This window comes from Rhinolophus hipposideros, assembly GCF_964194185.1.
Source record: "Rhinolophus hipposideros genome assembly, chromosome: 13".
NCBI classification, from domain to species: Eukaryota; Metazoa; Chordata; class Mammalia; order Chiroptera; family Rhinolophidae; genus Rhinolophus; species Rhinolophus hipposideros.
This window is the reverse complement of record NC_138059.1, coordinates 17,780,359-17,807,051: the sequence shown is the minus strand read 5'-3', so window position 1 is coordinate 17,807,051 and position 26,693 is coordinate 17,780,359. Positions and strand designations below refer to the sequence as shown.

General features: G+C 41.9%; 1 protein-coding gene across 1 annotated transcript in view; it reads right to left on the bottom strand.

Moving 5' to 3' along the window:
- Positions 1-14,543: 14,543 nt before the first annotated feature.
- Positions 14,544-26,693, bottom strand: part of EIF3H (eukaryotic translation initiation factor 3 subunit H) — a 92,590-nt gene continuing 80,440 nt past the window's right edge. The window contains exons 6-8 of the mRNA XM_081070950.1: positions 21,357-21,477; positions 19,198-19,330; positions 14,544-17,177 (exon numbers count right to left, since the gene is read on the bottom strand). Of these exons, the coding sequence (XP_080927076.1) occupies positions 17,080-17,177; positions 19,198-19,330; positions 21,357-21,477 (352 nt within the window). The 3' untranslated portion in view covers positions 14,544-17,079. The remainder of the gene's footprint in view (positions 17,178-19,197; positions 19,331-21,356; positions 21,478-26,693) is intronic.

The window sequence follows — 26,693 nt, the reverse complement described above, 5'->3', positions numbered from 1 at the left end:
GGGATTATGTTTCGGCCTATCATAGCCCTTATTCCTGTCTTTAAATTCTCTGCTGAGATACTACAGTTGATCCTTGAAAAACAGAGGTTTGAACTGCATAGGTCCACTGACACAAAGATTTTTTTCAATAAATAATGTAAATGTAATTTCTCTTCCTTGTGATTTCCTTAATAACATTTTCTTTTCTACTGTTTACTTCACTGTAATAATATAGTACATAATACATATAACATACAAAACAGTTGTTAATTGACTGTTTATGTTATTGGTAAGGCTTCTGGTCAACAGTAGGCTATTTATTAGTATTTAAGTTTTGAGAGAGTCAAACATTACATGCAGATTTTCATCTATGTGGGGTATCGACACCCCTAACCCCCTCATTGTTCAGTGGTCAACTGGACTTATCTCTGAGGCTTTTTTGGCCAGTCTAGCAAAAATCAGACACACTGCCTGTACCTCTCGCATTCTCATCTTCCTTACCGTGATTATTCTCCACTTTCTGTATCACCATGGAAAATACTTTTTTTTTTTTGCTCATTTATTTATTTATCCTCCCTCCTCCCTGCCCCCAGTAGAATGTAAGCTTCATGAAGGCAGGTACTTGGTTGGTTCGTATGTCACCAGAGCCTAGAAGAGGGACCGGCCCTTAAAATGGAAGAATGTCACCTACACATGAGATGGCACGAATGATAGGAACTCAGCCAGGTGAAGGCGTAGTAAAGAGAAAAAGGGGGTGGGGTGGGCTCCAGGCCAAAAGAAAACATGAACAAGGCAAGAGACCTAGTTAGGTCCAGAAGTAGAAAGAGATTCAGTATCACTCTGAGGTGCACATTTTTGGTTGCCCAACGAGCAACCATTTCCCCATACGTCTCCTAACAGAATTTCAATTTTGAGCATATACTCAGTATTCACGTACATACACACTCAGCAGACGCTGACCCCATGCTTTCTTCTTTGTCACACAGGCCCTGACGCCTGCAAGCTACATTTCCCAGGTTCCCATGTCAGCCATTGGCTTGACCAATGGGAGGCCCTGGTAAGAGATAGAGGTGTTATTGACTGACACATGTTCCCTCAAAATTCACATATTGAAGCCCTAATCCCCAGTGTGACTGTATTTGGAAATGGGGCCTTGAAGGGGGTAATTAAGGTTAAATGAGATCAAAAGGGTAGGACCCTACTCTGATAGAACTGGTGTCCTCATAAGAAAAGAAAGAGACACCAGAGTTCTCCCTCCCTCTCCACACACAGAGGAAAGGCCATGTGATGAAGATACTGCAAGAAGGCGGCCATCTGAAAGCCAGGAAGAGAGGTCTTACCAGGAGCCATCCCTGATCGTACCTTGAGCTTGGACTTCCAGCCTCCAGACCTGTGAGGAAAGAAGTGTCTGTTTAAGCCACACGGTCTGTGGCATTCTATGACAAGCTGGGCTGACTAAGACAGTTAGGAAGGAGAAAGAAACAGCCAGAATATTTTTCTCCCTCCTCCCCTGACTCAAGCAATTCTAGCTCATCACCGGCTCCTGCTGGACAGGCCCATGTGGTCCCTGCTTCTGCCAGGTAACAGAGGCTCCAGCGGTGGCCTTTGTCCCTAAGCATCTCTTCTCGCGAACCTCTGGGCTACCACCTCATCCTCTGTTGGCCTCTCAGCTCTCTTTCACCTGTCCCACCAAGTCCCTGTATTTCATCCCCTCCGTTTTAAGAACTCACAAGGCGTCTTCTTTTCCTGGTTGGCTCCTCCTTGACACCTCATGTGGCACATAAGGTGTATGTGAGGGAAGCCTCACCAAAGGTTATTAAAGGGTGTTGTAGGGGCCAGTTCACCAAATTCCTTGCCCATCAAATTACCGGGGGCAAGGGGGGCGCCAACACAGAAGTATTTTCAGCAGGGGCAGAGGGAGTATGTTTGAAGCTCCATTTTAAAAGATGGAAGTCCCAAAAGGAATGTATCTGTAGCACCTGGACAAGTATTCTGTGGTGCTTACATTTTCCACATGGTTTCTCTAATGCCGTGTAGACCCTGCCAAAGGCTTCTCTTCCCAAAAGGAACGATAGTGGGAAGGAGCGGAGAGACACCAAAGTGAATCAGAAGTAAGAGCTAGCCCTCCCATCTTGTCCGGATCGAGGCATTTTGGCTCTTAAATTGTGTCTAAACCATAATTTACCTGGTGGAGCCCACACCCACCCCACAGCCACCTTTTCTCCCTTTGTAAGCCCCTGGATTCTCATGCTCAAAAGCCAAGGACAGCCGCAGTTGAGAAAATGCAAGCCAGAAACCCTCTAGTCAGCACTTAGAATACAGGATTTATCAGTTCCAAAGAAGGGTGTTGTGTGGGTGATGCCGTGAATGGCAGCTGGTACCGGTAGCTGGAACTCAAAGGGCCAGCATAACGCAAACCTTCTTTTTCTCTCTCTCTCTTTTTCAGTTGGTTTGCTTTTTTCTCTCTCCCTTTCCTCTTTTCTTTCTTTTTCTTTCTTCCTTCCTTCTTTTTTTTAATTTTCTTTTTTAAAAAAAATATCCTTGGAAACACTCTTCTGCCAATCACTGTCAGCAGCTCCTCAGACCCGGGTAGAGCAACAGCAGATGCAGAGGGAGATGCACAGACTTGGAAATGAGCTACGGAGGGTGTGTGTGGGAGGGAGTCCTATCTCCAGAACGAGCAGATGAAACACGCAATGCTAATACCGCCGAAGACAAATTCTAACGTAATAAGAATCATTCCTCAGGTACACAGACAGGCAGAAGACAGAATGGAATGCTTCATCACACAGGACTGAGTTAAGTATTGGGTTGGTGCGAAAGTAATTGCGGTTTTTGCAATTACTTTTAACCTCTGAAGCCACAATTCCTTTGTCACCAACCTAATACTATTAGAATTGCTATTCTCCTCTAAGAGACGGCCACTGAGATGTACACATATTGCTCATATATTGAAGGCAGAAGAAGGAACGGCAACAGTGTCCAATAGGGGCATGGGACCTCAATGGAAGCAGACAATGCCAGGGCTCGAGGAGGGGCCTCCTGTCCCGAGAGGCCAGGAATCATTTGAGATGCTCTTAAGACAGGTGTCCTTGTGTATCCAGGTCAGAAGGGCTGGCTGGAGTGGTTTGGTGAAAGGGAACAGGTTGTAAGGACACTAGAAGTCAGCTAAGGTTCCTCGTGTTTAAGAAAAGCCAGGGACTTCAGGAAAGGGCTCACAGGAATTTCAGAAGATCTGTGTCTTTCCTGGCCTCTTGCACTCTTCACTGACCTGCACAAAGCCGTGCTCTGCCATCACCACGAGACCTGCACAGACCCCCCCCCACACCAAGGACTCGGGGCCTGAGGCTGGGAGGCGAGGGGGCAGGTGGAGGGGACCCTGTCGGCCTCATGGTTAGATTCTTGCTGTCAGTCTTCACGTATTAAACTGACATACTGTGTCCCTGAGATACACTCCCAGGACTAATTTTATAACCTGTTTCGGCATTTCATCATTTTTTTTTAATACAGTGTTGATGATTGGGACCGTTCCTCAACACGGAGAAGCCCTTGGTGTCAGTGACTGACAACGTCTTCATGAATAAGGTCGGAATGTCCCAGTGTCCCTCGGGAGCAGATAGATTCACTTCTTTGACATTTTATGTACAGGGACTCAACTGGGTCTCCTTAGAGTGTATACTTGAAGAGGAGGTTCTTTTCCATAGCAAAAAAAAAAAACAAAAAAAAAAACGACTGTGGAATCCCAAAATAAAGAACATTAGAAAAGAACAGAACTGACCCCTTTTAAGCCCCCAGAATTCCTATGACAATTTGTGAGACATCAAGACTCTCTCTCTCTCTCTTTCCCTCTCTCCGTCCGTCCCTCCCTCCCTTCCCTTCCCTCTCTCTCTAGCTCCAGCCTCTCACTCTCTCTGGAATATTCTTCCCAGCCCACTCCTGTGTGTCTTTCCAGCCTCAGCCACAGGAAACCCCTTCCTGCAGAAAGGCTTCCCAACCTTTCCTAATAGCAGGTTCTCTGGGCTGCCATCTGGTGGCCCCTGTACTTCTTACCCATGGCTCTAGTCACAATTGCAAAGCATCCATAGCTTACGTGATGATGTGTTTAATGCCTGTCTCCCCCTCCAGACTGTGAACTCCATGAAGGCAGTGAGGCAGCCCTAAAAATGCACCACTCAGGTCTCCTGGCCTAGGGAGGGTAAGGGACCCGTGGCCCCCTGCTGGGCTGGGCGTCCCCCATTGTGTCCCAGCCACTGGCCGTGGCAGCACTGAATGTGGGTCCCATTCCTGCCAGACGTGGGACTCCTCTGACAGGCTACTCCACCTCAAGGGCTCCCTATTTACCAGGTCAAAACTTCCTCAGAACTTAATGTTTATTTAAAAAAAAAAAAAACCTGAAAAAAATATGTTGTTCCCCCACGCTCCTTCCTGCCTCTTCACAGGACCATCTGAAGGCTCTCCTTACACGGCCAGCTCCCTTCCCTTTTTTCCTCGAAATGCATCTGCTTCCCTAAGGACTGGAGGACTGGCACTGATGCAGGCAGTAGTCCTGCTTATTCCCCGCAGTTTTCCCCAGGACCTGGCACATGATACATGAACTGATGTATCATCGGTGCTCGGTAAACACGTGTAAAATAAATGAACGTTTGCAGACACGGTGAGAGACCGGTTGAGAGAGGTGGGTGAATCAGAGCAAATCACTCTCATCCACTGGGACCAACTCCAAAGATACGCCCCACAGAATCCAGACCAATGGCCTGTGACCATCCCGATGGCTGAAGATAAAAGCTGTTCGCAACAAGGTAACATTAGCATCAATGCAGCTACCTTTTATTGAGCCTCTGGTAAGTGTCAGGCATGGACAACATGATTTATAAACACCAATTTATGGAATTCTCACAATAGCAGTATGAGGTTACTCTTACTCCCATTTTACAGATGAGAAATTTGAGGCTAAGTCGCTCAGAACAGCTTTAAGTTTTGCTATAGTGACAAAAACCCTCATATCGTGAAGACTCAAAACTATTGTATGTCAATCAGAGTTCTATTTTTGACACCCGGCACCGCCTTCTCACCTTTCAGAGAAGAAGCTAACAACCTTTGAATAGCTCCAGGGGCTAAGTGTGGCCTCCACACCCTGAGTCTGAGGTCCTGCTTAGTTTGGACCTCCTGTCACTCAGGAACATCTATGCATTGCTTGATGAGGTCATAGCAGTAGACGGGCTCTTGAAATGACACCCTCGACTCTCACCATCCCTGGCAAACCCAAATCAGTGGGCTTTCCAGTCACAGCCTGAAGCTCATGTGCCCTGATAAAAGCTGGCATTCAGCCCTTTCAAAGACTGGGCACTTTATTATTTTCAGTCCTCACTTTATCACTGTGTCCAGAATCCCCTGGTGTGGGCGAGTTTCAGCCAGGCAAATAGAAAAGAGTCTATTTTTATTTCAGTCTCTCTCTCTCTTTTTTATACACATTAAAATCTTCTTTTAATAAACATTAAAATCTCCCAGTCTCTCAACAATTTTTAGAATGACTCGTTCTCCCAAATGGCCAAGAGAATTTGATTGAGCTTTTCCTCTTTGTAGTTCACTTTTGGCAGATAACAAGATGGGCCAATTACAAAGCCAAGAGGTTCTCTTTTTTTAAATTCCAAAATACAAACTAAAACCATAATATGAAATACGCTGATTCAAACTAAACCTTACTCTCCCACTCCCCAAAAACCAACGGGGTCACTTTGGGAGGTTCTGCTCAGCCCTCCCAGTTGGTGACCCCTGCCACAGACCGGGTAAGATATTTTGCCCCAATTCTGACCATGCTTAATGAAACTGAAAGTGAGAAATGATACCACAATCCTCTATCATAGACAGGCATCCATTTTGGTTCCAGGGTATTTCTCTACTGAGAGACAACCTTAATACGGGACACTCCAGGGACAAAAGAAACCAGCTCAGGGAAAGAAGAAAAGTGACGCTGTTTCCACACTGTCCTGCTTGTCTCTGAGACACTGCAGCCTTCAGACCAAGCTTCTGCTGCCAAAGTTCTTTGGCCCTGAAGCAGCGTCTGGTTTCCTGATTCAAGCCTCTCGTTTGTCAAAACGGGTTCTCTCCCAGCAGGATCTTGAGTCCCTCTAATACTTCTTAAGCCTAATTGGAGTCAGGGGTCTGAGACGTCTCAGCCGCTCTTGAGAGTCAGGCAGTCCCAGAGAGGGAGACCTTCCGTCTCACTCCTAGGACCTGCCAGTTGTGCTGGCCCCAGTCCTACGTCTAGTGAGTTGTGATCTGAGCCAATCCCATAACCAGTTTCAGTACCTCAGTTTCCCCACACATAAAACTTACCTCTGGGACTTGGGAGTCTTAATGAGCATTGGCCTTTCCTAGACAAATTAACCAGGTGCCGGAAACATCTGTGGCTGGAAGCAGAGCCTGCTGTATAAACAGAATATAGTATTCTTACACACAAGACTGTAGCAAAGCTCAAATACCAATTGAACCTGACTTCATCCTAAGTCCCGTTCAGTAAGTATCTCGGGAAAAGCCAATCTCTTCTCCTCTAGGACTAGGTTATATTTAAAGAACCCACCTTCTCATTTACCTTGCTCTATTCTACTCAGAACAAAGCGTGTTTTTTTTGTAAAAAGTGGAGGAATCAATCATTCTTACGCACCATGTTCCATTTTCATCATATAATAATAGAAACATAAATACCCACCAAGATAATACACGCACCCTATGGATGAGGGCAATATCTGTCCTATTCACCGTCACCCCCCCCCCCCCAGAATGCTGAGTCATAGGGGATGCGAAGAAAGAACTTGTTGAACAAATGAAGAACCTGGGAAAACAATACATTATGTTTACATAGATTTTACTCTGCCTTTCTAGCATCTCCTCCTACGCTGTCCTCAGTTTTTGAGTTTATTAAGGCAGAAAATATAAACGACTTGAATAATAAAATATAAACCAGTTTAGGCTCCAGGAAATCACTTTGACACAGTCAGGGGCAGATCTGGAAACAAAACCTAGGTCTCCAAACACCCAATTCAGTCTTCTCACCTTTACAACTCACTGCTATCCTTTATCTAACATAAGGATCAGAAACTATAGAAGTAGGAGGTGGAATGAACCAGACTGCCACCTGAGTTTAATAAATAAAGTTTTGTTGGAACACAGCCACACCGATTCCTTGACATACAGTCTATGGCTGCTTTCCCACTATAGTGGCAGACTCGAGTAGTTACCATAGAGACCATAGGACACCAAGCCTAAAATATTTATTATGTAGCCCTTTACAGAGAAAAGCTTGCTGACCCCTGCTCTCTAGCAACCTTCCCTGGAATCCCGCATCCGTCCTGGATCTACCTCTAGAGATCACGTGGTCTTGGCCATACAGCCTACACAATCAACTACCACGTCTTGAGTGCTTGCTACCATATTAATTTTTGCTCCAAAAGACACATTAGAGCTGATTATCTGAACCGGTCTTATTTTCAGGGAAACACACACACACACACACACACACACACACGTAATTTGTGTGTGTGTGTTTTTCTGGTAGATCAAATACCAGCAATTCCACATAGGCTAAGCGAATCCTATTATCTCCATTTTTAAAATGAGAGAACAGGAGTGACTGGCCTCTCGGCACGCAGCTAAGTGCAAGAGCTCTGATTCTAACCAGCTTTGCGCCTAAGGCACTAGCTCGACTGCTGCTTCTTAAAACTTTACACTTCACTTCATGTATTAAAGGTTGTACGACCTAGTCTAATGCTAGTTAAGCGAGCCTTTCTCAAATTTATTACACCAGGAAAATTCTGGGTTTTCCTCCACCTCCAAGTAGTACCCATGATATCAAACAAAACTAGTCTTCCTTGGAAAACATTTTGGGAAACGCTTCCACTCCCTCCTTTCCCCCCCCAACAAAGAGCCTGCCACTTTTCACAGGCCCTGCCAGCCCCGGTCCCCTGGCTGCAGCCGTCTCCTGCCATCTCCTGCCGCCTCCAAACGCCCACACACCTGCTCTGGGCATGCCCCATTTGAGACACACTGTACCTTGCTCCGCGGGCAAATGGAACTCCATTTTCACTAAAATAACCTGAATAGTTCATGCTGTTGCTGCAGCCTGATTCCATTTACAGGAATAATGAAGCTCCGTCCTTGTGTGGCGTTGGATGTGCACTTAATACATTTGAACCATCCCACTCTTCCCGTTTCTGGGGCAAATAAACGACATCTTCCCTCAGAAAGGCTCACTTTCCCTCAGAGTCCAAATTCTTCTTAGGATTGATGTACCGAATCAGTTGCAGGCTTTTTTCCAGTCGTAGGATCCAAACTCTGAGGCTGCCTTTTGGCCTAGGTCAGTTGAGCAATGGGGTATAGGCTGAGCTGTGTTTTCCCCATTTTGTAAAAGAGAGTAATTGCTACTATATGTAAAGTTTACAGCCAGGGCCTCGTTTATTGCCAATTGTCTTCAGGAATAATGTAAGTCCATAACTTGTCATGAGCGTCGTCCCCTACCCCCCACCTCCTAAAATCTTAACTTGGTAGGGAGGTTAGAAATCTATCAGAACCAATGACAGACATCCGTGCACAAAAATAGAAAGCCTCAAATTTAATATTTTATTGCCATATTTTGAAACAACTGGTTAGGCAGCTGCTACTGTTATCTTCCAATTACTTCTCATTTTTCCAGAGTTTTAAATGCAAGCTGTAACAAATTAAATCTAAATTTCTATATGCTCTCTCTCTCTCTCTTTTTTTTTTTAAGACAATTTCAGAAAACTATTTAAAAAAAGAAAAAGTCGAACTAGATTGGAAGAAAGGGATGTTGGCAGCAAGAAAGATGAGGAGTCTATTCTGCCTTCAGTGATTTGTTCCACTGCCTCCAGGTAGGCAGCTAGGCCTGCTGGGTAGCCCACACAGACTCCCATTCTAAACAGACTGTGTGCACTTTGCTTAAAATTCACTTCTCCCTGCCAATTTTATAAAGGTGTTCAAGAAGAAATCCCTTCTCCGACTGTTGACTATCTTTCATGCTCTGGTGTCAAACTCTTATCAACGGTGCTCAAATACACAAGAAATCACTCACAAGATTTAATAGGTCATAATTTGGACAGACCCGTTCAAACAAGAGTTGCACATGATTCTGGCTGCATCTGAAGACAGAACAGTGTGGTCATTTTTTTTGCCCAACATCAATATGCTTTTTCACCATAAATTATGGGGCTTGTGTGTAGCAATTACACTTTCGCTAGAAAACTAATGCATACTTGAATCTTGTCTTCTTTTTCTTTTTCTTTTTTTTAATCTGACTGAACCCTGTTTGGGGGGAATTGAGAGTGACGGCAGGAGGCAGGCTGTCACAATTCCTCTCCCTCCCACTGCTGGGATCCCACATAGATTTCAAGACAGAAGTCGTTTCACTAAGGCCGGGCCCAGAGCACGGCTGTGAAGTGGCACACACTTGCTGTCATTTTCGCTGCAGTCATTGCTCCGCTGCCTCTGCGTGGCCCCTACAATCAGCAGCCAGGTAAACAAAGCCCTGCTATTGTCTCAGGCACCTGGTTTGAAATGCTGGCGACTCACGAAGGAAAGGCTTTTCTGACACCTGCCTACAAGGCTCTCTGGACCTGTGGGTCCTTCCAGTTTACAGCCTTCTCCGTTCCTCTTCCTTCCCTACCCCCCTCGCCCCAACCCATACCGCCTTCCTTCAGGCCCGGGTTTTGGGGTTTTGGGTTTTTTGGTGTTTTATTTTTTATTTTATTTATTTATTATTTTTTTGCTATCTGGAATCCCTTTTCTGATCCAGGACCTGACCTCTATTAGAGGTGGCGACTTTAAAGTAATTTATTGCGTTATGTCTCTCCGAATCATCTCTGATAACTTAAAAAGAAAAAAAAAGAAAGAAAGAAAAGAAAGGAAACAGATTTCCAGGCCTTATTTCTGACCTGTTTTTTTTTTAAAAACTCCCCAGGCCATAATGACATACAACCAGATTCAGGAACCACTGTTCCAGAGCAAACTTTAGCAACCCTCAAAATCACCTGGGGTGCTTGTTAAAGCCCAGGTGGTCAGGAGATACCCTCCAAGCTCCAGATTCTAATTCTGGGTTGAGGCCAGAGAATTTGCATGTCTGACAAGCTCACAGGGGATGTTCCTCCAGGGGCTACACTTAGAGAACCACAGCCTTCGGGAAGCCCATTGAGAGTCAGGACGTACTGCACAGGGTATGGTACATTTGTCTAATGAATAACCGCAGAAGGGGCTCTACTGTTAATACAGTCGAGAGGAAAACCCACAACCATCGCCCTTTGGAAAGTGTTTTGTGATTCTACTTTCATCCAGTGATGGTCCACCATCATCAGATCACAGCTAAAACCCACTTGCCAAGTTCAACATAAGGAGAGACTCAAGTGCTGAACTGACAGGGTAGGCAACGCTCCATTCTTTTAAGGAAAAACTACCACTCTTAATTGGTTGGCTGGTTGACTTTTCTTCCTAGAGGTAATAAGAGGCAAGCATCTAGTACCTAGCATCAGGAGCAAAACATCTTTTTTTGTCCAAGTGTGCCTTAAATCGGGAGCAATGGTTTACTGCTAACTCATACTCAGAATCCATGGAGAATTGACAGGGCCAGCTTCTAACCACTTTCAGTAGAGCACCCAACAATCGCTATAGTCCGTTGATACAAGACTGGAGATTGTCATCTGATAAATGCCATATGAGCACTGCATCAAAATGCAAAATCAACACCTTCCCTTTCTCTCTCTCCGACCCCAGATGCTTTCTGAATTTCTGTACATTTGTGAATTCACAGAAGCAGGAACAGAATGCCATGAACATCACAAATGCAAATGTCTTTGTTCCTAACAAATTGCTACAGTTCCCCCTCTTCCGTAAGTCTGGGAGTGGGAGCGAGTGGACGCCACATACCATTTCATAGCAAGTTTAGGAGGCAGAGTTCGTTTTCCAAAGTGTTTTTTCAAGGGTAGCTCTGAAACACACACCACCAAGTATTCTTTTTCCAGTGCTGATTTATACTTTGACATCTGCATCTCTAAATACTTCAGTCTCCAAAGAATCTGGTTTAATTTTGTTTGCTTGAAATGTTTTCATCTCAGACCAAATTTAGAATACCCGGCCACCTGTTTACACCACCAATATCCAGCAAAGCAGCAAAAGCGGACCTCTTCCATCCACTTCCCAGCTAGAACAGGCAGGGTGATGGGGAGATGCAAGGGGGTTTCCATTAGCCCTGAACTCCTTGTTCCTTCTTGAGTGTGGAACCTTTGTGCTCCAAATTCTGCGGAGAGCACACCTTAACTCCGCGGTGTATCAGACAGCATCTCTCAAACAGGCAGGCTCAGCGTGCAAGAGACAACATTCAAGCTCTTTAAGCAATGCTGAGACACGGTATAATACAGAAGAGTGAATGATCGAGGCTAATAAAGCTCTTGGTACCGGCTTCCACAGGTACTGTGAAAGGGAGTGTTGATGGTGGCCAAGAGATCAGGCTAGGTACCCTCCTGGTCTAAAATTCTATTAATGTATTTGCAAAGTAAGTTTTATTCTCCTATCGGCTCTTAAGGCTGCACCTTCTCAAATCTATTGAGGCCCAATAGCAAATAAGCCTTGGCATATATGTGAGTTGGGTTAGGTAGTTATTTCTAAGGTTGAAAGCAACAGAAACCGACTCAAAGTTGCGGAAGGGGGGCGGTGGAAAGCAGTGTTGTTAAGATTCAAATGTGTTTTTGTGAGACCCAAAGGCAGGAATACAAACAGGCTTCAAAATGGGACTGGAAACAGCAAATCCAAGGGTTAGGAATCCAGAAGCCTCCTTTCACCTTTATTCCTCTCTGCTTCTTTCTCTATACTCTTCTCAGCTACTCAGCTCTGTATTTCAAAATGGTTAACGAGCTTAGATATTCTCAGGAAATGAGCCCAGTGGATACTGGAATTCCTTAATCTCAATTCTTATTTATCAGAAAAAGGTTACTGAATGGGTGAGGGGTCCACATGGCCCAATGGACATTGGGAGCTCACCACTAAGACCCTATGAATTTAGGGGTTGGGGGAATTAGGGGCTGAAACAATTCCCTTCACCACGGAAGTGAAGACATCACACAAACAAGAACTATCTTCCCAGACGTGTGTTGAGAAGGGAGGTTGTGCCAAGTAGTGCTCAGAGAACTCAAGGCCTTAACTCCAGTCCTGCTCCTGCCACCTAGGAATGTGGTAGCTTTGGTTAATCACAACTTTTGAGGTTTGGTTTCATCATCCCTGTGCAATAATTCTCATTCACGCAATATTCTCAGCACCAAGCACATTGGCTTTAGAACACATCGGTCCCCTTTTCCCATCCCACATGAGAAAATATACAAGCAGTTTGTGAACTGTTAATATATTAATGTAGATCGTTCTTAAAAGCTGTTTCAAACGTAATTAGTCTATTCACTTTCTTCTCCAAGCGGCAGGGTCTTTTGCCTCCGTAATAGGGGTCCTCCTTGGCAGGTATGGAATATCAGAGACTGCAGGCAAGAACAATACCGCCCATCCATTAAGACCAGCCTAGATATTTTATGTAGGCAGCACATGCATTTTGTATTTCTTTGGCCCATTGCCTCCAGAGAGTGCATTTCTGTTATAGTACAGTGGACTAGAAGTGGAAATCATCAGCTGCAATTCCTCTCTGTATCTCATTAGAGGTCTAGTTTCCCCTTAATGCACATGAAGACCTTTCATTAGCAATAATGGGAGCTGCACGCATCAAAGAGAAAAATAGACCCTCACCATTGTGATCTAGGAGATGAGGTTATTGGGACACTTGCCTGCCTGACTGGAGAATTATGACATTGAGAGATGCATGATTAGATCAGGGAGAAATGAAAATCTTTGTGACGATTTTTAAAAATGAAATGCAATTTAAAAACCTCAAAATGGAGGGCAAGAATCAAAACTAAAGAATCACAGGCAGATTGAATCTAAGAATGAGTTAAGCATGTGAAAGCCAAATGACAAGATAAACAAAGGTGGGGAAAGATTACCCAGGGGATCTGACAAAATAAGAACTATTTCCAATACATACAAAGTAAAACACTGGAGAGACACTCCGGTCCAAGAAGAAAAGGCAAGGACCATTTACTGTCAGAAGCAGTAAACACTGTTGAAAGTTAAACAAATCCTTTGCCTCGTGTCCACAAAGAAAGATGGAAGATGCCAGAAATGGCTGTGCCCTGGAGAGGGGTCAATGAAAAAAAATATCACTGAAGGAAATAGAAGTGACACCTGCGTTTATGTCTTGTGGTTGACACAAATGCCAGAAGCGGTAAGAATATTTTCCTACTGCAATCAACTCAACTTTAAATAAGGACACTTGGAAATGGGCCACCCTGCATTGTGAAGGGTCTGCTGAAGAAGTGGTGGAGTCCCTCACTTTTGTCCAACTGGAAAACCAGTCATTTTGGGATTAAAAGAGTAAGTCATTTTTACCTTTCTTTATAGTACAGCATCAGTGGATCAGAAGTTTCTTCTTTTTTTTGGGGGGGGGGCGGGGCGGGGAGGATGCTCATAGAAAGAAACTAAATACATATCTGCAACCTACTGAAAAGGACTTCCAGCAAGTCCCCGAGGAAGCATGGATGCAGCACCCTATCTACTAACCCCTCAACTCATGGAAGTTCCAGGGGAATACTAAGTTAGAGTCTGAGGCTGAATCTAATCTTAGGTAGACCCCTTGCCAGTGACTCCTTGAAAGGATTGAAAACGGGAGCCTAACTCGCCATCAGTGTCGTGGGCTCAAATCGTGACTGAATAAGAAAGATACAAGTACTCAGAGAGAGATATCTGGGAGACCAACCCCCTACGGAATGGTTCACACTCCCCAGTGTGTGGGGGGTGGCCCTTGGAAACCATTTCTACATCCATGGACTGTATCCCTAAAATCACTACTGAGGCTTCAGTATAGCCCCTCTGGGTTCTGCCAGTAGCTGTAGAACCAAGCAGGCTTAAGGAGCATTACAGGGAGTGTTATCTATGTAAAAAGAAAGCTCCAGGCAATGGGTATTAGGCCACAGCCCTTTGAAGTCACAGCAAACTGTGACTTCCCAGTAGTCCTGGCTCCTCAGCCCCTCATTCCATCTCCAGTAACTTGGGAGTTAGATCAACCAGCTCTATTCCATTCAGAGGTTCAGGCTCCAGTTTGGGAGTCGGCACCCAATAAGCAGGTTCTAACTCTTCCACTGCAGACACCACCCACTGCTTTCCCCTCATCAATATTAATTTAGTAGGCCCATACCATCATCCCATCAATTATCTACTAATCACGGTCACCCTTTCCATACATCCCAAATAAGGGATTCTTTGCTGAGATGGACCAAAGCATTCTCCAAGGCACTGATGACTTCACCATGTGCCTACAGGGCACCTGAGTCATTGGCTTAAAATAAGCTCTATGGCTATTTGGGTTGACAGCCCCCAGTTTAGTATCATTCCTTTAAGCACTCTTTCTCCATTCCTACCATAGAACTGATGGCAAAAGATGCCCAGTGAGAAGAAAAAGAAAAACAATTGATGGTATATTATTTAATTTGAATGAGAAATGTTTACTATAAAAATGGAGTTTACAACTCCAATAAAAAATTATTCATAACATTCTGATATCCACACGAGAGTTCAATGCCAGCACAATTTGAAACATTCTAGAGAATGGTGCAAAAACATAGCGAACAATGTAGTAATATTTTAGAAGACTCTAAATATGAAATATGAAATACTCAGATGCCTTAAATGAGAAATCAAACCAAGCTCCAGTAACATTAGATAACCACGTCTGTTTCCAAAAATGGAGAAAAAAAGTTTTTACTTTACCTCGGTATTAAAATAATAAGGTACTTTGGGAAGACTAAAGAGTCATTCCCTCAGGTATTTTTAACTAAGAATAATGCTACGTTTTCTAGAACCTTACAAAGCATTATCAATGATTATGGAGTGAATGGCAAATGTTTTCACTTTCTTGGTTCGTAACATTTAATTTTCCTTTAGATTAACATGGGAGGACTTTTGTGTCTTTTTGGTTCTTGGGTAAGTGAATGATTTATTAGACCTGGTACTCAGTTTATGAGCTTTTCTCATTTCAACTTGAAGAAACTGCAAATATTTATAGAAGATGAACCACATGTATTTGCTCCTGAAAAATGTCAGAATATAGCACTCAAATCAAATGCAGAACAGAAGCTGTTCCCTAACACTACATAGCGTGGTGATTTAATTTCCATTGACATGTTTTCCTAAACAGTTTTTCCCACCACAGTAATTCTTAACTCAAAAACTAATATCTTCCGTTAAGTGTGTACTCACATTATTACTATGAGTTATGGGTATCTAAACAGTTACATGGAATTTACACACAACAAAAATCACACCTTTAAGAAATATAATGAAATGTTGTTAAATTAACTTTACACCGTGAGGAAAACTAATTAAGCTTCTGTTTGAACTGATTTTCCTCCATTTTGCTCTTTGTTACTTCAAGAGTGCTTTGTTCAACTCCACAGTGCAATTCCAAATCTAGGCAATTTTAGAATGCAGAGAAATGAATCAAGAGTATACAATCCCCAAGGGCAGCGGCCATGGCCAGTTTTATCAATATACCCCTCTGCCTAACGGTCACACTCAAAACATGTGTTGACTCTCGAATAAATCACCATAGGTATGAGTGCAAATCAGTATTACCTTTTTTGAAGGCAATTTGGCAATACAGGTAAAAAGCCTCATTCTATCTACTGTTTGACCAGTAAGTCCACTTCTAGGAATTTATTCTAGAAAAATAATTACATGTGTGAGCAAGTGCTTGGATTCTAGAATGATCAAGAACCTGAGCTTTTTAAAAGCAGAAACCTAACAAGCCAATATCCTGCATGGATAGCCGGGAATGTCCACCTCATCATGACACCTGAGTGCCTGCTACTTACCAACCACTGTGTGCTTTACCCCACCCCTCAAAGAACTTCCCTAACACTCACACCCACCCTACAGGCTCAACACACTCTACCCCTTTTCTCATCTCATCTGCAGGAGAAAAAGTGGGGCTCAGGGAGGATAAACAACTAGCCTAAGGACACACTAACGGGAGAAGAGCCAGGTTTCAAACTGGCTGCCTGATCCCAGAGCCCCAGGGGTGTCTCCAAAACTTTGTCGTTGGAAAAAACGACTTCTCAACTCTCCTTACCTCTTATCCATTTCTTCTGATTATCCTCCTGGAGCTAAGTCTTCGAGGTGAAAACCACCCTGTGAGTCTGGCAGGCACACACCCACCAGCAGGTAGGCCTCACTGACTCTGAGGTTGCACGAACTGGATCTTTGATAATCTTTCAAATACAAATTATTAAGATAGGTCACCCCTCCCCACCCCCCGTGTACTATCGTCTTCTCAATTCTTTCCTCTCCCAAAATACTTGCTTTTAGCAGAATTTTACTTCATGGTACGGAGAAGATAAACATGAAGTCCTAAATTTAAAAATATACACAGAATGAATTTCATTTTCATACAAAATAGTTCTTTGGTGAAATGAATTTTTTTTTTAATCTTAATTCCTGTGCCCAATGGCCTATGAGGATGAGGACTGGTCAACCATCACCTCAGGAAGTGAAAAGGCAGACCTCTGGGAAGCTCTCCAGGCAATTCCAGGCCTGGGCCGGGGTGCCCGGGCATGGACATGAAAGTTGGGCTTCCAGGAGCGCTGAGTGAGAAAGTACTAGAATTCCCAGTGGATGCCAGGGCCTCTGGGTGAGAGGTCGAGACAGGCAGACCTGAGCAGTGTGGTTGAAATGTGGCATCTCAGAGGTAGCAATGGTGATGGACTCTGTGGGTCTGAGCCTGGTGAAGCCTGTTTTAGCTTTTGGAAATTAACAGATATGAGGAAAACAAAAATAAGAAGCTACCTAAAACATATCTAAAACCAAATGAACAAGCAGACAAGATTGTTTTATTTATATTTTACTATTGGCTAGAAAGACGTTTCAATATGCAAATGTATTTCTTCCAAGAGTAGCCCCAATGTGATCTCAAGAGTCCAAGTGAATTCCTTTTCCGGAAACTTCTTTTTCTTAGTTGTTGTATTCTTGAAGAGCCTGGGCCATGAAGAGTTTGCCTAAGTTTTGGGCAGTGAACTCCTTGATGTTCTGGCAGTAAGTATTAATCTGGCCTGTGCATTTGAGAAAGTGAGAGAGAGAGAGAGAGAGAGAGAGAGAGACATAATGACAAATTATAAAATGACCTAGAACACTGGACAAACAAGAAAATCAGCCTAATACAGAATCACCAACATTTTGTTTTCGTTTGAGTCAAGTAGTTTAAAGAATCAATACTATTTTTCCATAGGGACAATACAGAATGTTAAGTTCTTAAGCTATCTTCCACTCCTGGTTAAATGAAGAAAAGAAAAAAAAAAAACAATTTAAAAGGTTTTCATCAGTTAAGTATATATATTAGCTGTCAATCAAAATATGCTGACTATGCAGGACAGACCAACACGGTACTGTGACAAATGGGAAAATGGCACTGGCTCTCCTTAACCAGGTCGAGAGAACTACAAACTAACTGACCCACCTGACCCACACAAGAACAAGTACAGTAGTGCGACGTCTGAGCTCTGGAAATATTAAGGACTCCTCCTCCCTCCCTCGGGTCACGGCAGAGCAGGAGCAGAAAGCTCGTGTGAAGAAAGGACTCTTTTAAGTCTTAAAACTAATGATCTAATCTGCTGCAATGGTACATATTTTTTTAAGGTATTAGAAATACAATTCTGCTTGCACTGGACCTTACATAAGGAAATGTGTCTCAGTTTCCCAAATTGAATTTATGCAAGATGGGATCACAAAATACAGTGATGGTTTAAATAAAAAAAATTTTTATTGCAGTCAAAGACACATTGCCATTAATCCTCCTCAAACCCCCCGCCTTGCTTCAAACACACTTATCCCACAGTTCCTGCCACTTTCTGAAGCAGTTCTGGAAGTCCTCTTCTGTGAGTGTCTTTAGCTGCACTGTAATGGCTGCAATGTCCTGAATTGATTCAAACCATTTACCTTTCATGGTCATTTTGACTTTGGGAACAGCCAGAGGTCGCACGGAGCCAGATCTGATGAATAAGGTGGATGAGGACACACCATATTGCTTTTGACAGAAACTGCCTTATACCAGAAGTGATGTGTGACAGGGAGCGTTGTCATGATGGAGGATGAAGTAAAGACACTCACAAAAGAGGACTTCCAGAACTGCTTCAGAAAGTGGCAAGAACGATGGGATAAGTGTGCTTGAAGTGAGGGGGAGTATTTTGAGGGGGGTTAATGGCAATGTTTCTTTTACTGTAACATGTTTTTTTAATTTAAACATTCACCATATTTTTTTTATCATATCTCATATATGTATTAGAAAGTTTTATGGAATTTAGATTCCTCCCCACTACCCAAAAAATATATCAATAGAAGTGAGAAACTGTGGAAGATCAGCTTTTCTTTGAGTAGGATTTTCACTCTAGTAAATGTCTTACAGACAACTGGCTGAATCAAACAGTATTTAACAACATGTATACAGAAATAAGGTATTTCTAGCTAAATAAGAGCATGCATGTCATATATTCAAATCAAGTCCCAGTATAGGACATAAAATCTCCACCACTTATAGGAGTTGTTAAATGTGAAGTATCCCCAGAGAAAGTCCATCCAAAATTACATTCATGTGGTTACAATTTAAGTCAAAATAAGGGAAATACTCTTCTTCAAGTCTGAGAATTCAATCCGGTTCGAACACCCACACACAGACTTGGGCTCAGTGTGAAGCAACACCGTGAAAAGTGAATTGCTTAGGCTAAATGATCTTTTGCAGTATGAGACTGTAAAATTTTTTTAGTTTCCATGAAAAATAACTCAAATAAAACCTTTCCATTTTGGAAAACTTATAATGCCACCTCAAAAATGTTTACATAAACACAGAGTGAAGCCCTGAAAGGACCTTAAAAGTAGCAAAGACTAACAAATTCTTAAATTTCAGAAATTATAGGTGCTAGATTCAAATTCGTCATTCAACCACTTTAAATGCACTAGCTTTTATGACGTATTTTTCTGGTGTGATTTTTTTTTGTTGTTGTTGTTTTAATCTCTCCTGGTCGTCCGCTTTCTGAAGAACAGAGAACAACAGCCATGCTTTGCCCTGGCTGACAGTACCTGCAATGAGCAGAGACTCCATCCTGGCTGGGGGCTGGTGTGGTTTGAAAAGTTTGGACAGATCCTCCTCGGGAAGTGGGGGTTCTCCTCGACTCTGGCGCTGCATGTTCTCCTGCTGGCGACGCTGTTGATACTAAAATGCAGAGAGAAAATGACCTGGTTGTATTTCTCCATCTGAGGAGAAAAATGACCTCCCTCACTTCTGCAACCAGTAAAACCCCACTGCTCTGAATTCCAATCTCAGTGTTATAAATGGCAAACCTTGGTAACTCTTCTTCCAAAAGGCTAAATATGGCAACGGTAGAAGAGAATTCCTTTATTGTAAACTCTAGTGTCAACCTGAGCTCTAAAAGTCTATAACTAATGATTCAGAAAAACAAACTGGTTATGTGAGAAACAGGAGGCTTAAAAGGCAAAGAAGCCTACGGTGAGTGAGTGAAAGGGAGTAACTTTACCATTTATGACAATGGGGTACATGACCGCATTACAAGTACGATTCATCTTAACTTTAATAACTAAGTAATGAACTACATATGGGGGAGTCTTTCAACTTTATCCCTGTTGACCAAAATAACAATAATGCTGATGGCATTATTATTGTATTACTAGAGTATCATCATAACTATTATAATAGTAAACCCTATTACTATTCTTAACATCTGTGCTTTAGTTCTATAGCTAATAATGAATATTAGCTCAGGTAATGCTTCCAAAGATTCCTGTGGTTCTCTGAAGTGAAGATGAGAATGTATATAAAGGTATAGATCACCTACAAACCTACAAGTCAAATTATAATCAAGAACTTATAGTTGGATGGTTTACAATAGTAGAGGAAATAATATCCGTCACACAGCCTTAAAAGGTCAGGTAATGAGAAACCAAAGTGGGCTAGTAAAAATTTTAAGTCCATGGAGTCCTATGAAAAAAGCAAGGGAAATGATGGTTCTTCCTGAAGTAAGGGAGTAACTTGCTTTGCAGATTCCTACATTTATTATGGGGTATGAGAATAGAAGTGAGACGAATCTAAAAAGGGTTATGAATAGTAAGTAAGAATAAATGTCAAATGCAAAATTTTAAGAATAGAATTCTGAAAAAATATCTGTAAGACTGGTTTCCGGAATCAACTGCCTCATAGATGACGGATTTTCAATTCAATACCTCAGGGTTAGTCCTTTAACTAAAGGAAGAACCAGTAGAACAAAATTAAGCTGAGTTTTCTTTTGTTTTTTTTTTTCCCTCTAACAGAGATTTTCACCATCACCATCTTCACCACCATCTTTTCAGTTAAAAAAAAAAAGGTTTTATAGATTTATATGTGTTTTACAATTCTAAGTATGGTAGAAACAAAGTATTTTAAATTTCATTAAATATATGAACACTGATATTGAAATAATTTTAATATAGTATTCTCAGAACCAAGTTGTGCTTAGAATTCTGTTTAACACCACCTAGTTTAAAGTACATTTTAATGGACACAGAGAAAGTGCAATCCCTTTCACGGATAAACATTCTGGAATCCATTTATCTGTGAATCAAATGTTAACATTTCAGAGCAATATAACCCCAATACAACATTCCAGGAACTGTGAATTGAAAATCATGTGGACTTCAGGCAATACGAATAAAGAAAAGGTTAAGTGGTCATAGCAATCTGTATGTGCATATGAGAATATTCAGGTAATTCTAGGGTTTTTATCCACATTATATGATCTATTTCACAGCAGTTGGTCTATTATTTCCTATCAAAATTGCCTGCTCTTAATCACAATTGCTCAGTTTTTTAAATGAACTGAAGATTGCTAACTATGTTGCAATGAGCCACTACCAAACCAATTATAGTTAGTAAAGAAATGAGCTGTGACACGCTGGAATCTGTGCCTCTGATTTTCTCAATAAATGTGACTCTTATTTGCGTAACCTTGGCATCGCAACCTGAGCTTAATATACTGGCTCTCTTTAAGGCAGGTATTTTTAAGTACAACTTGTAAATAATACATTAGGAACATACTACACAAAGAACGATTTTTTTTACATATGATATAGAGTTACTAGCTAACAGTCAATGCTTTAACAGAGATAATTTAGATCATTCCGAAGATGACTCTTGAAGCCTCGTATGTAGAAATGAATTGTTGGTTGAATTTTTCTGTCATACCAACCTGGTGTTTCTGCTGCTGCTGTTTACTCATGTTCCTCATATATGTGTTGTATTTAACTATATCTTGGCTCATTTCATCCACTCTGTCCATCAGCAACTGTAGATTCTTTCCCAAATGATTGCTGAAACGTAAACACGAAACGTAAACATACTGACATACCATATTTTAAAGTTATAGCTCTGCCACTGCTCTGAAGAGTTCTGAAGGACCCAGCGGCTCTGCCACTTGCTAAAGTGTAAGAGCGCGCGCGCACACACACACACACACACACACACACACACACACACACACAAAAGCAAGGGTGGAGGAAAGGATCTGAGTCCGCTTGCTGTTCATCTTTCCTTCCTGAACCCACAATTGGGACAAGAATATCTGGCTCCATTTCTTATTGTCTGAGCACACACGTCAGGGTAGGGCAAGAATATCTATAATGGATATTTTCTTTTCAACCAAGTTTAGCCTGAACCCTTTTCCTTAGCACCCACTCCCCCAAACTGTGCTCCAGAACATTGAAATCGGTAGCTGGAACCGATTTAAGAGGAAGAACCACGCAAACATAATTTCTCTATCTAGCAGGCTTTGGCAGAGCCACAACAGCATTTCTTCTATATAGCAACTTCTTCATATAATGTGGGCTAATGCCCACCTCTTTCTGTATGCCACTAACGTACGAGCAGGTACACTGACCATCACGGTCACCGATTTCTGCCTGCAACTATCTCCTATCATGGGAAAGCCTGATACTACATATATTTACTTTAAAATTAACTAGCTGACAAGTAGTACTCATTCACTCATGTCAAACAGGTATTTACTAAAGACCATTATGTTCCAGCTTCAGTGTCAGCAAATACGGAGACGACAGTGCATGAGACATGCGTGGTCTCCATCTTCATGGAGCTTACAATTCACTCCAGGTGGGAAGGAAGGAAGAGGGAGGTGGAGAGACACGTTAAACAGTATGGTTGGAAAGAGATTTAGAAAGATGATGTGCCGAAAGCAAAGGCTGAGAAGGAATCAACCACATAGAAGTAACCTAGGTGGAAGAAAGCACGAGTGCTGACGGCCTGAGATGGGCGAAAACTCGACAGATAAAAAGCAGCGGCCTGGCCTGGCTGGAGCATAGTGACAGGATAAGGTGGTGGACAAGCACACAGAGGAAGTCATCAGCGGCATCACACAATGCCCAACACAATGTGAATGAGACCCCTCAACGTCACCATGAACGGTGCCCAGGAGTTGTGCACGTTGGTGACAAGTTCTGCCCTAAATTTTAAAACGACCACTCTGGCTGCTATGCAGAGAACACACTGGAGAGTAGAAACCAGGAATTCAGTGAAGAGTCTACTGTGGAGTGTTGGCAAGGTTGTAGAGAAACCAGACACTTGTACATCGTGGTGGGAATAAAAACAATGGTGTAGCCGCTGTGCAAAACAGTTTGGTGGTTCCTCAGACAGTTAAACATAAAGTGACTATATGACCCAGCAATTCCACTCCTAGGTATACACTCCAGAGAACTGAAAACATGCTCACACAAAAACCTGTACACATATGTTAATAGCTGCATAGCCAAAAAGCGGTAAAGCCCCAAATGTCTATCAAAGGGTGAATGGATAAATTATGGTATAGCCATACAAAGACTGCTACTGAGTCATAAAAAGACTGAAGTACTGATACATGTGTGACACTTAAAAACATTACACTAAGTGAAAGAAGCCAGATACAAAAGGCCACTTTCTGTATTGTTCCATTAATATTAAATGTCCAGAATAGGAAAGCCATACAGACAAAATAATGTGTGCCTACTAGGGCATGGGGGAAAAGGGGTGACTACTGGGCATGGGGCGTCTGTTTGGCGTGATGAAAATGTTCTGGAATTAGCGGTAATGGTTGCATAACATTGTGAATATATTAAAAACCAATGAATTGTACTTTTTAAGATGGTTACAATGGTGGATTTTGTATTACGTGAATTTTATCTCTACTTTTAAAACTACATATACATACATGCACACAAAACTATCATGGTATTAGAGAGAGAGAGAGACAGTGGTAGTTTGAACTAGGACAGTGGCTGTAAGCACAGAGAAAAGCACGCAGAACTGAGAGAGGAATCAAGGTGATTCCCAGTTTCCAGCCGTGAGCAGCTGAATGGTTGGTTTCAGCATCCACAGAGAAAGGGAAGGCTGAGGAAGAAAACTGGCAATACTGGGAATTAATGAAAATAAATCCAGTTAAAATATGGATTCAATATGGATTCCATCTATAACTTGAAGAAAATTAGGTTTTGGCTCTTTCTGAAATAGCAGAAAGAGCATAGAACTGGTACATGTGAGTGTGTATGTGTGTGTGTAAATTTACCTTTAATCCCAGGTCTGGCACTACCTACCTAACCTTGGCAAAATGACAACGTATCTAGGAATCGAGGGCTTTTTTCAAATTAAATTTTATTTCTTATTTATCTTATTCCACTGTAATTTAGTGAATCACTCTCAACACTAAAATATTTCTTCCTCTTTGGAAACCGGATTAAGCATTAACTTCTATTTTCTTCTAATTTCTTAACAGTCTGACTTTAATTCACCCATAATTAAGTGTTTGGGCCAATGGTACAAGGTGAGGAATTAAAATTATTTTTACCCTGTAGCTAATCAAATGTCTAGATCCATTGATTACAGTCACATCGCTTTCCAAATAACTTTAGGATTAAAACTGAACAGTATTGTGTCATCTCCCATGTACTCTTTCAACTCACATTATCCAGTCCATCCTTCCTTTGCCAGCACCGTTAGATACTAAGGATTAACACTGCTGCACTCAACACATTCCAGTAAGGAGAGGAAGGCGAGCAGATAAATACAACACAGTGGTGGTAACTGCTATAATAGAACAGGATAGAAGAGAGTGTGGTAGATCAGATGCGATGTTCTGGGTTAGGAGACAGCTGAATTTTGAGGTTTTGAAGAGGAGCTGGAGATAGGAGTCAGAGACAAGGAAGGTGGGGGGGGGGTCACTGCTGATACTGGGTGCAAGCAGCATGCTCAGAGACTGGCATGAAATGCATAAGGCAAGACAATTGTACACCGGGGCACAGGAGAAGCGCAAGACTGGGGTGGAAAAAAGCCATGAAATAAAAGAATGAGACAACAGAGCACAGAGACTCTTGGAAGCTAAGACTGCGAGTCTGGATTCTATTCTAAGCACAATGGGTAACCAGCCAAAGATTTTAAGCAAAGGAGTAATATGATCATATAATTTGCATTTAGCAAGATCACTGCCATGAAAGAGGAAAAAGGTTAAAAGCAGGAAGTTAGGAGACTGTGAAAGTAATGAGGCGCAGAAATAATGAGGCCCTGGCCTAAGGCTGCGAAAGACAAGGAAGTCTGATGACGTCACTCCAGGAAAGCACACTTCCCGGGAACACTGATGAGCAGACGAGGGCTCGCTGAGAATGAGAAGCCAGCCAGTTTCATAAACTCCAAAGAAAATATTTCAGGACGAAAGGGTTATCAACATATTCAATGTTTAGAGTCTACATCCAGTAATACAGCAATAAAGTCGCCTTCTGTGACTTTAGTGAGACTTCTAACAACACAGAATCGATGGAACTCTACGTGTTGAGGATAAGTGGGAAATGAGGAAACAGACATGACACATAAAAAGTTCTATTAAGAATTTTAACTACAAAAACGGAAGAAAAATGAAGCAAATGGTGAAAAATGGATAATACTGGCATGAGGTCAAAAGACGTTCTTTTGGTAACTTTGTTTTTTAAGACGAGGGAGATTTAAACTAGTTTATCGTCTTTATTCTTAGGAAATACATGTTCAAGTAGTTAGGGGTTAAGAGTCACGTCTGCAATTTACTTTCAAATGGTTCAGGGGAAAGAGTACACGTTTTTTATGTCTACAGACAGAGAGCAGGTACCAATGTGGCAAGATACACAACTGGTGAATCTAGGTAAAAGGTTTATGGGTATTCACTGTATTATTCTTTCAATTTTTCTGAAGAGTTGAACACTTTCAAATTTTCTAAGTCGAAAAAACACATCAATAAACATTAGTAGAAAAGAACGAGTACAGGGCAAAACTGAAAATACGCAGAAGCGCATAGAAACAGAGTGAGATACTGAGAAGGCAGGAGGGCAGGATGGGACTGGCCTAAGGGAAGACACTGACCCTTTCAATGGAAGAACTGAAGCCCAAAGAGCTATATTAAATACAAGAATTAATTACGGTAGTCATAATTAACTACACAACTGTTAAATAATTCATTTGTGCCCTTATGTGCAACAGGAATTCAGAGAAGGGAAAGGTCCCTATCAATCCTATGACCGGGCAATTGTGGGGGCTGGGCTGGGAGAGGAGGTGTGCAGTGACCATGGAGGAAACCATGCAGATGAAGAAGGCAAGGTACTGTTGTACACAGAAAAAGATCTGGAATTTGTTCCCACAGCTTAAATCTTGGAGGCCAACTACACTTATTTTAACAATGAGAAAAGTATGACTAGAATAGATCCTCCCTCTCCACCTAAGAATGCCTTTAGTGTAAAGCATTAATATTATGTGTTGTAGGTATATGCAATTACGGTGAAAAAAATACTAGCACAGATATGTGGACTTTAAACATTTTATAACATTTATATAACTATAATGCTCTTCAGAAATATATCCAAGAAGAAATACTTAAAAATCTGCACAACAGGCCTTGTAAGGAAAAAGGAACGAACATTAACACAGAACAATTTCACAGATACCAGGAAATCACGTGTCCATCACCAAAGGCAATTTTACGGGGATCTTTTCAGTACCAGTTCAACTAGAATACTGAAACAGGGAGCTATTGTTAGGAGTTTCAATAAAATCGCCTTTTCTTTTATTGTCAAGGAAACAAAGAACTAAAAACAGATAAACAGATGTCAGCCAAGACGTGTAGTGATAAGTCAGCTCTGTCTAAGATATCAATTATCCATATTATCCTTATGTATGATACCCACCCTTGCTTTACCTTTTTAAAGAGAAAATAAAAACAAGTTTTTTTTCATGTGTGAAAAGCTGAAGGCTTGTGTGTAACACATTTTTAAACAATTAATAAAGGCTGTAATGAAATAATCATTACTAAAACTTTCATCTAATAAAATTAAATATAGGAAGTTTTTTAAATGAAAGGGAATATAGTATGTTTTATTCACAGCATAGAACAAATTTATCAGGTAAATTAAAGAACTGGTCTCCACATATGGGTTGTGAAAAGCAAGACCACGCAAAATGTTGAAGAAGGTGCTTAAGAATGATTTCTGATGCAGTTTCTTAGAAAAAAATTTATGGCAACTGGCCT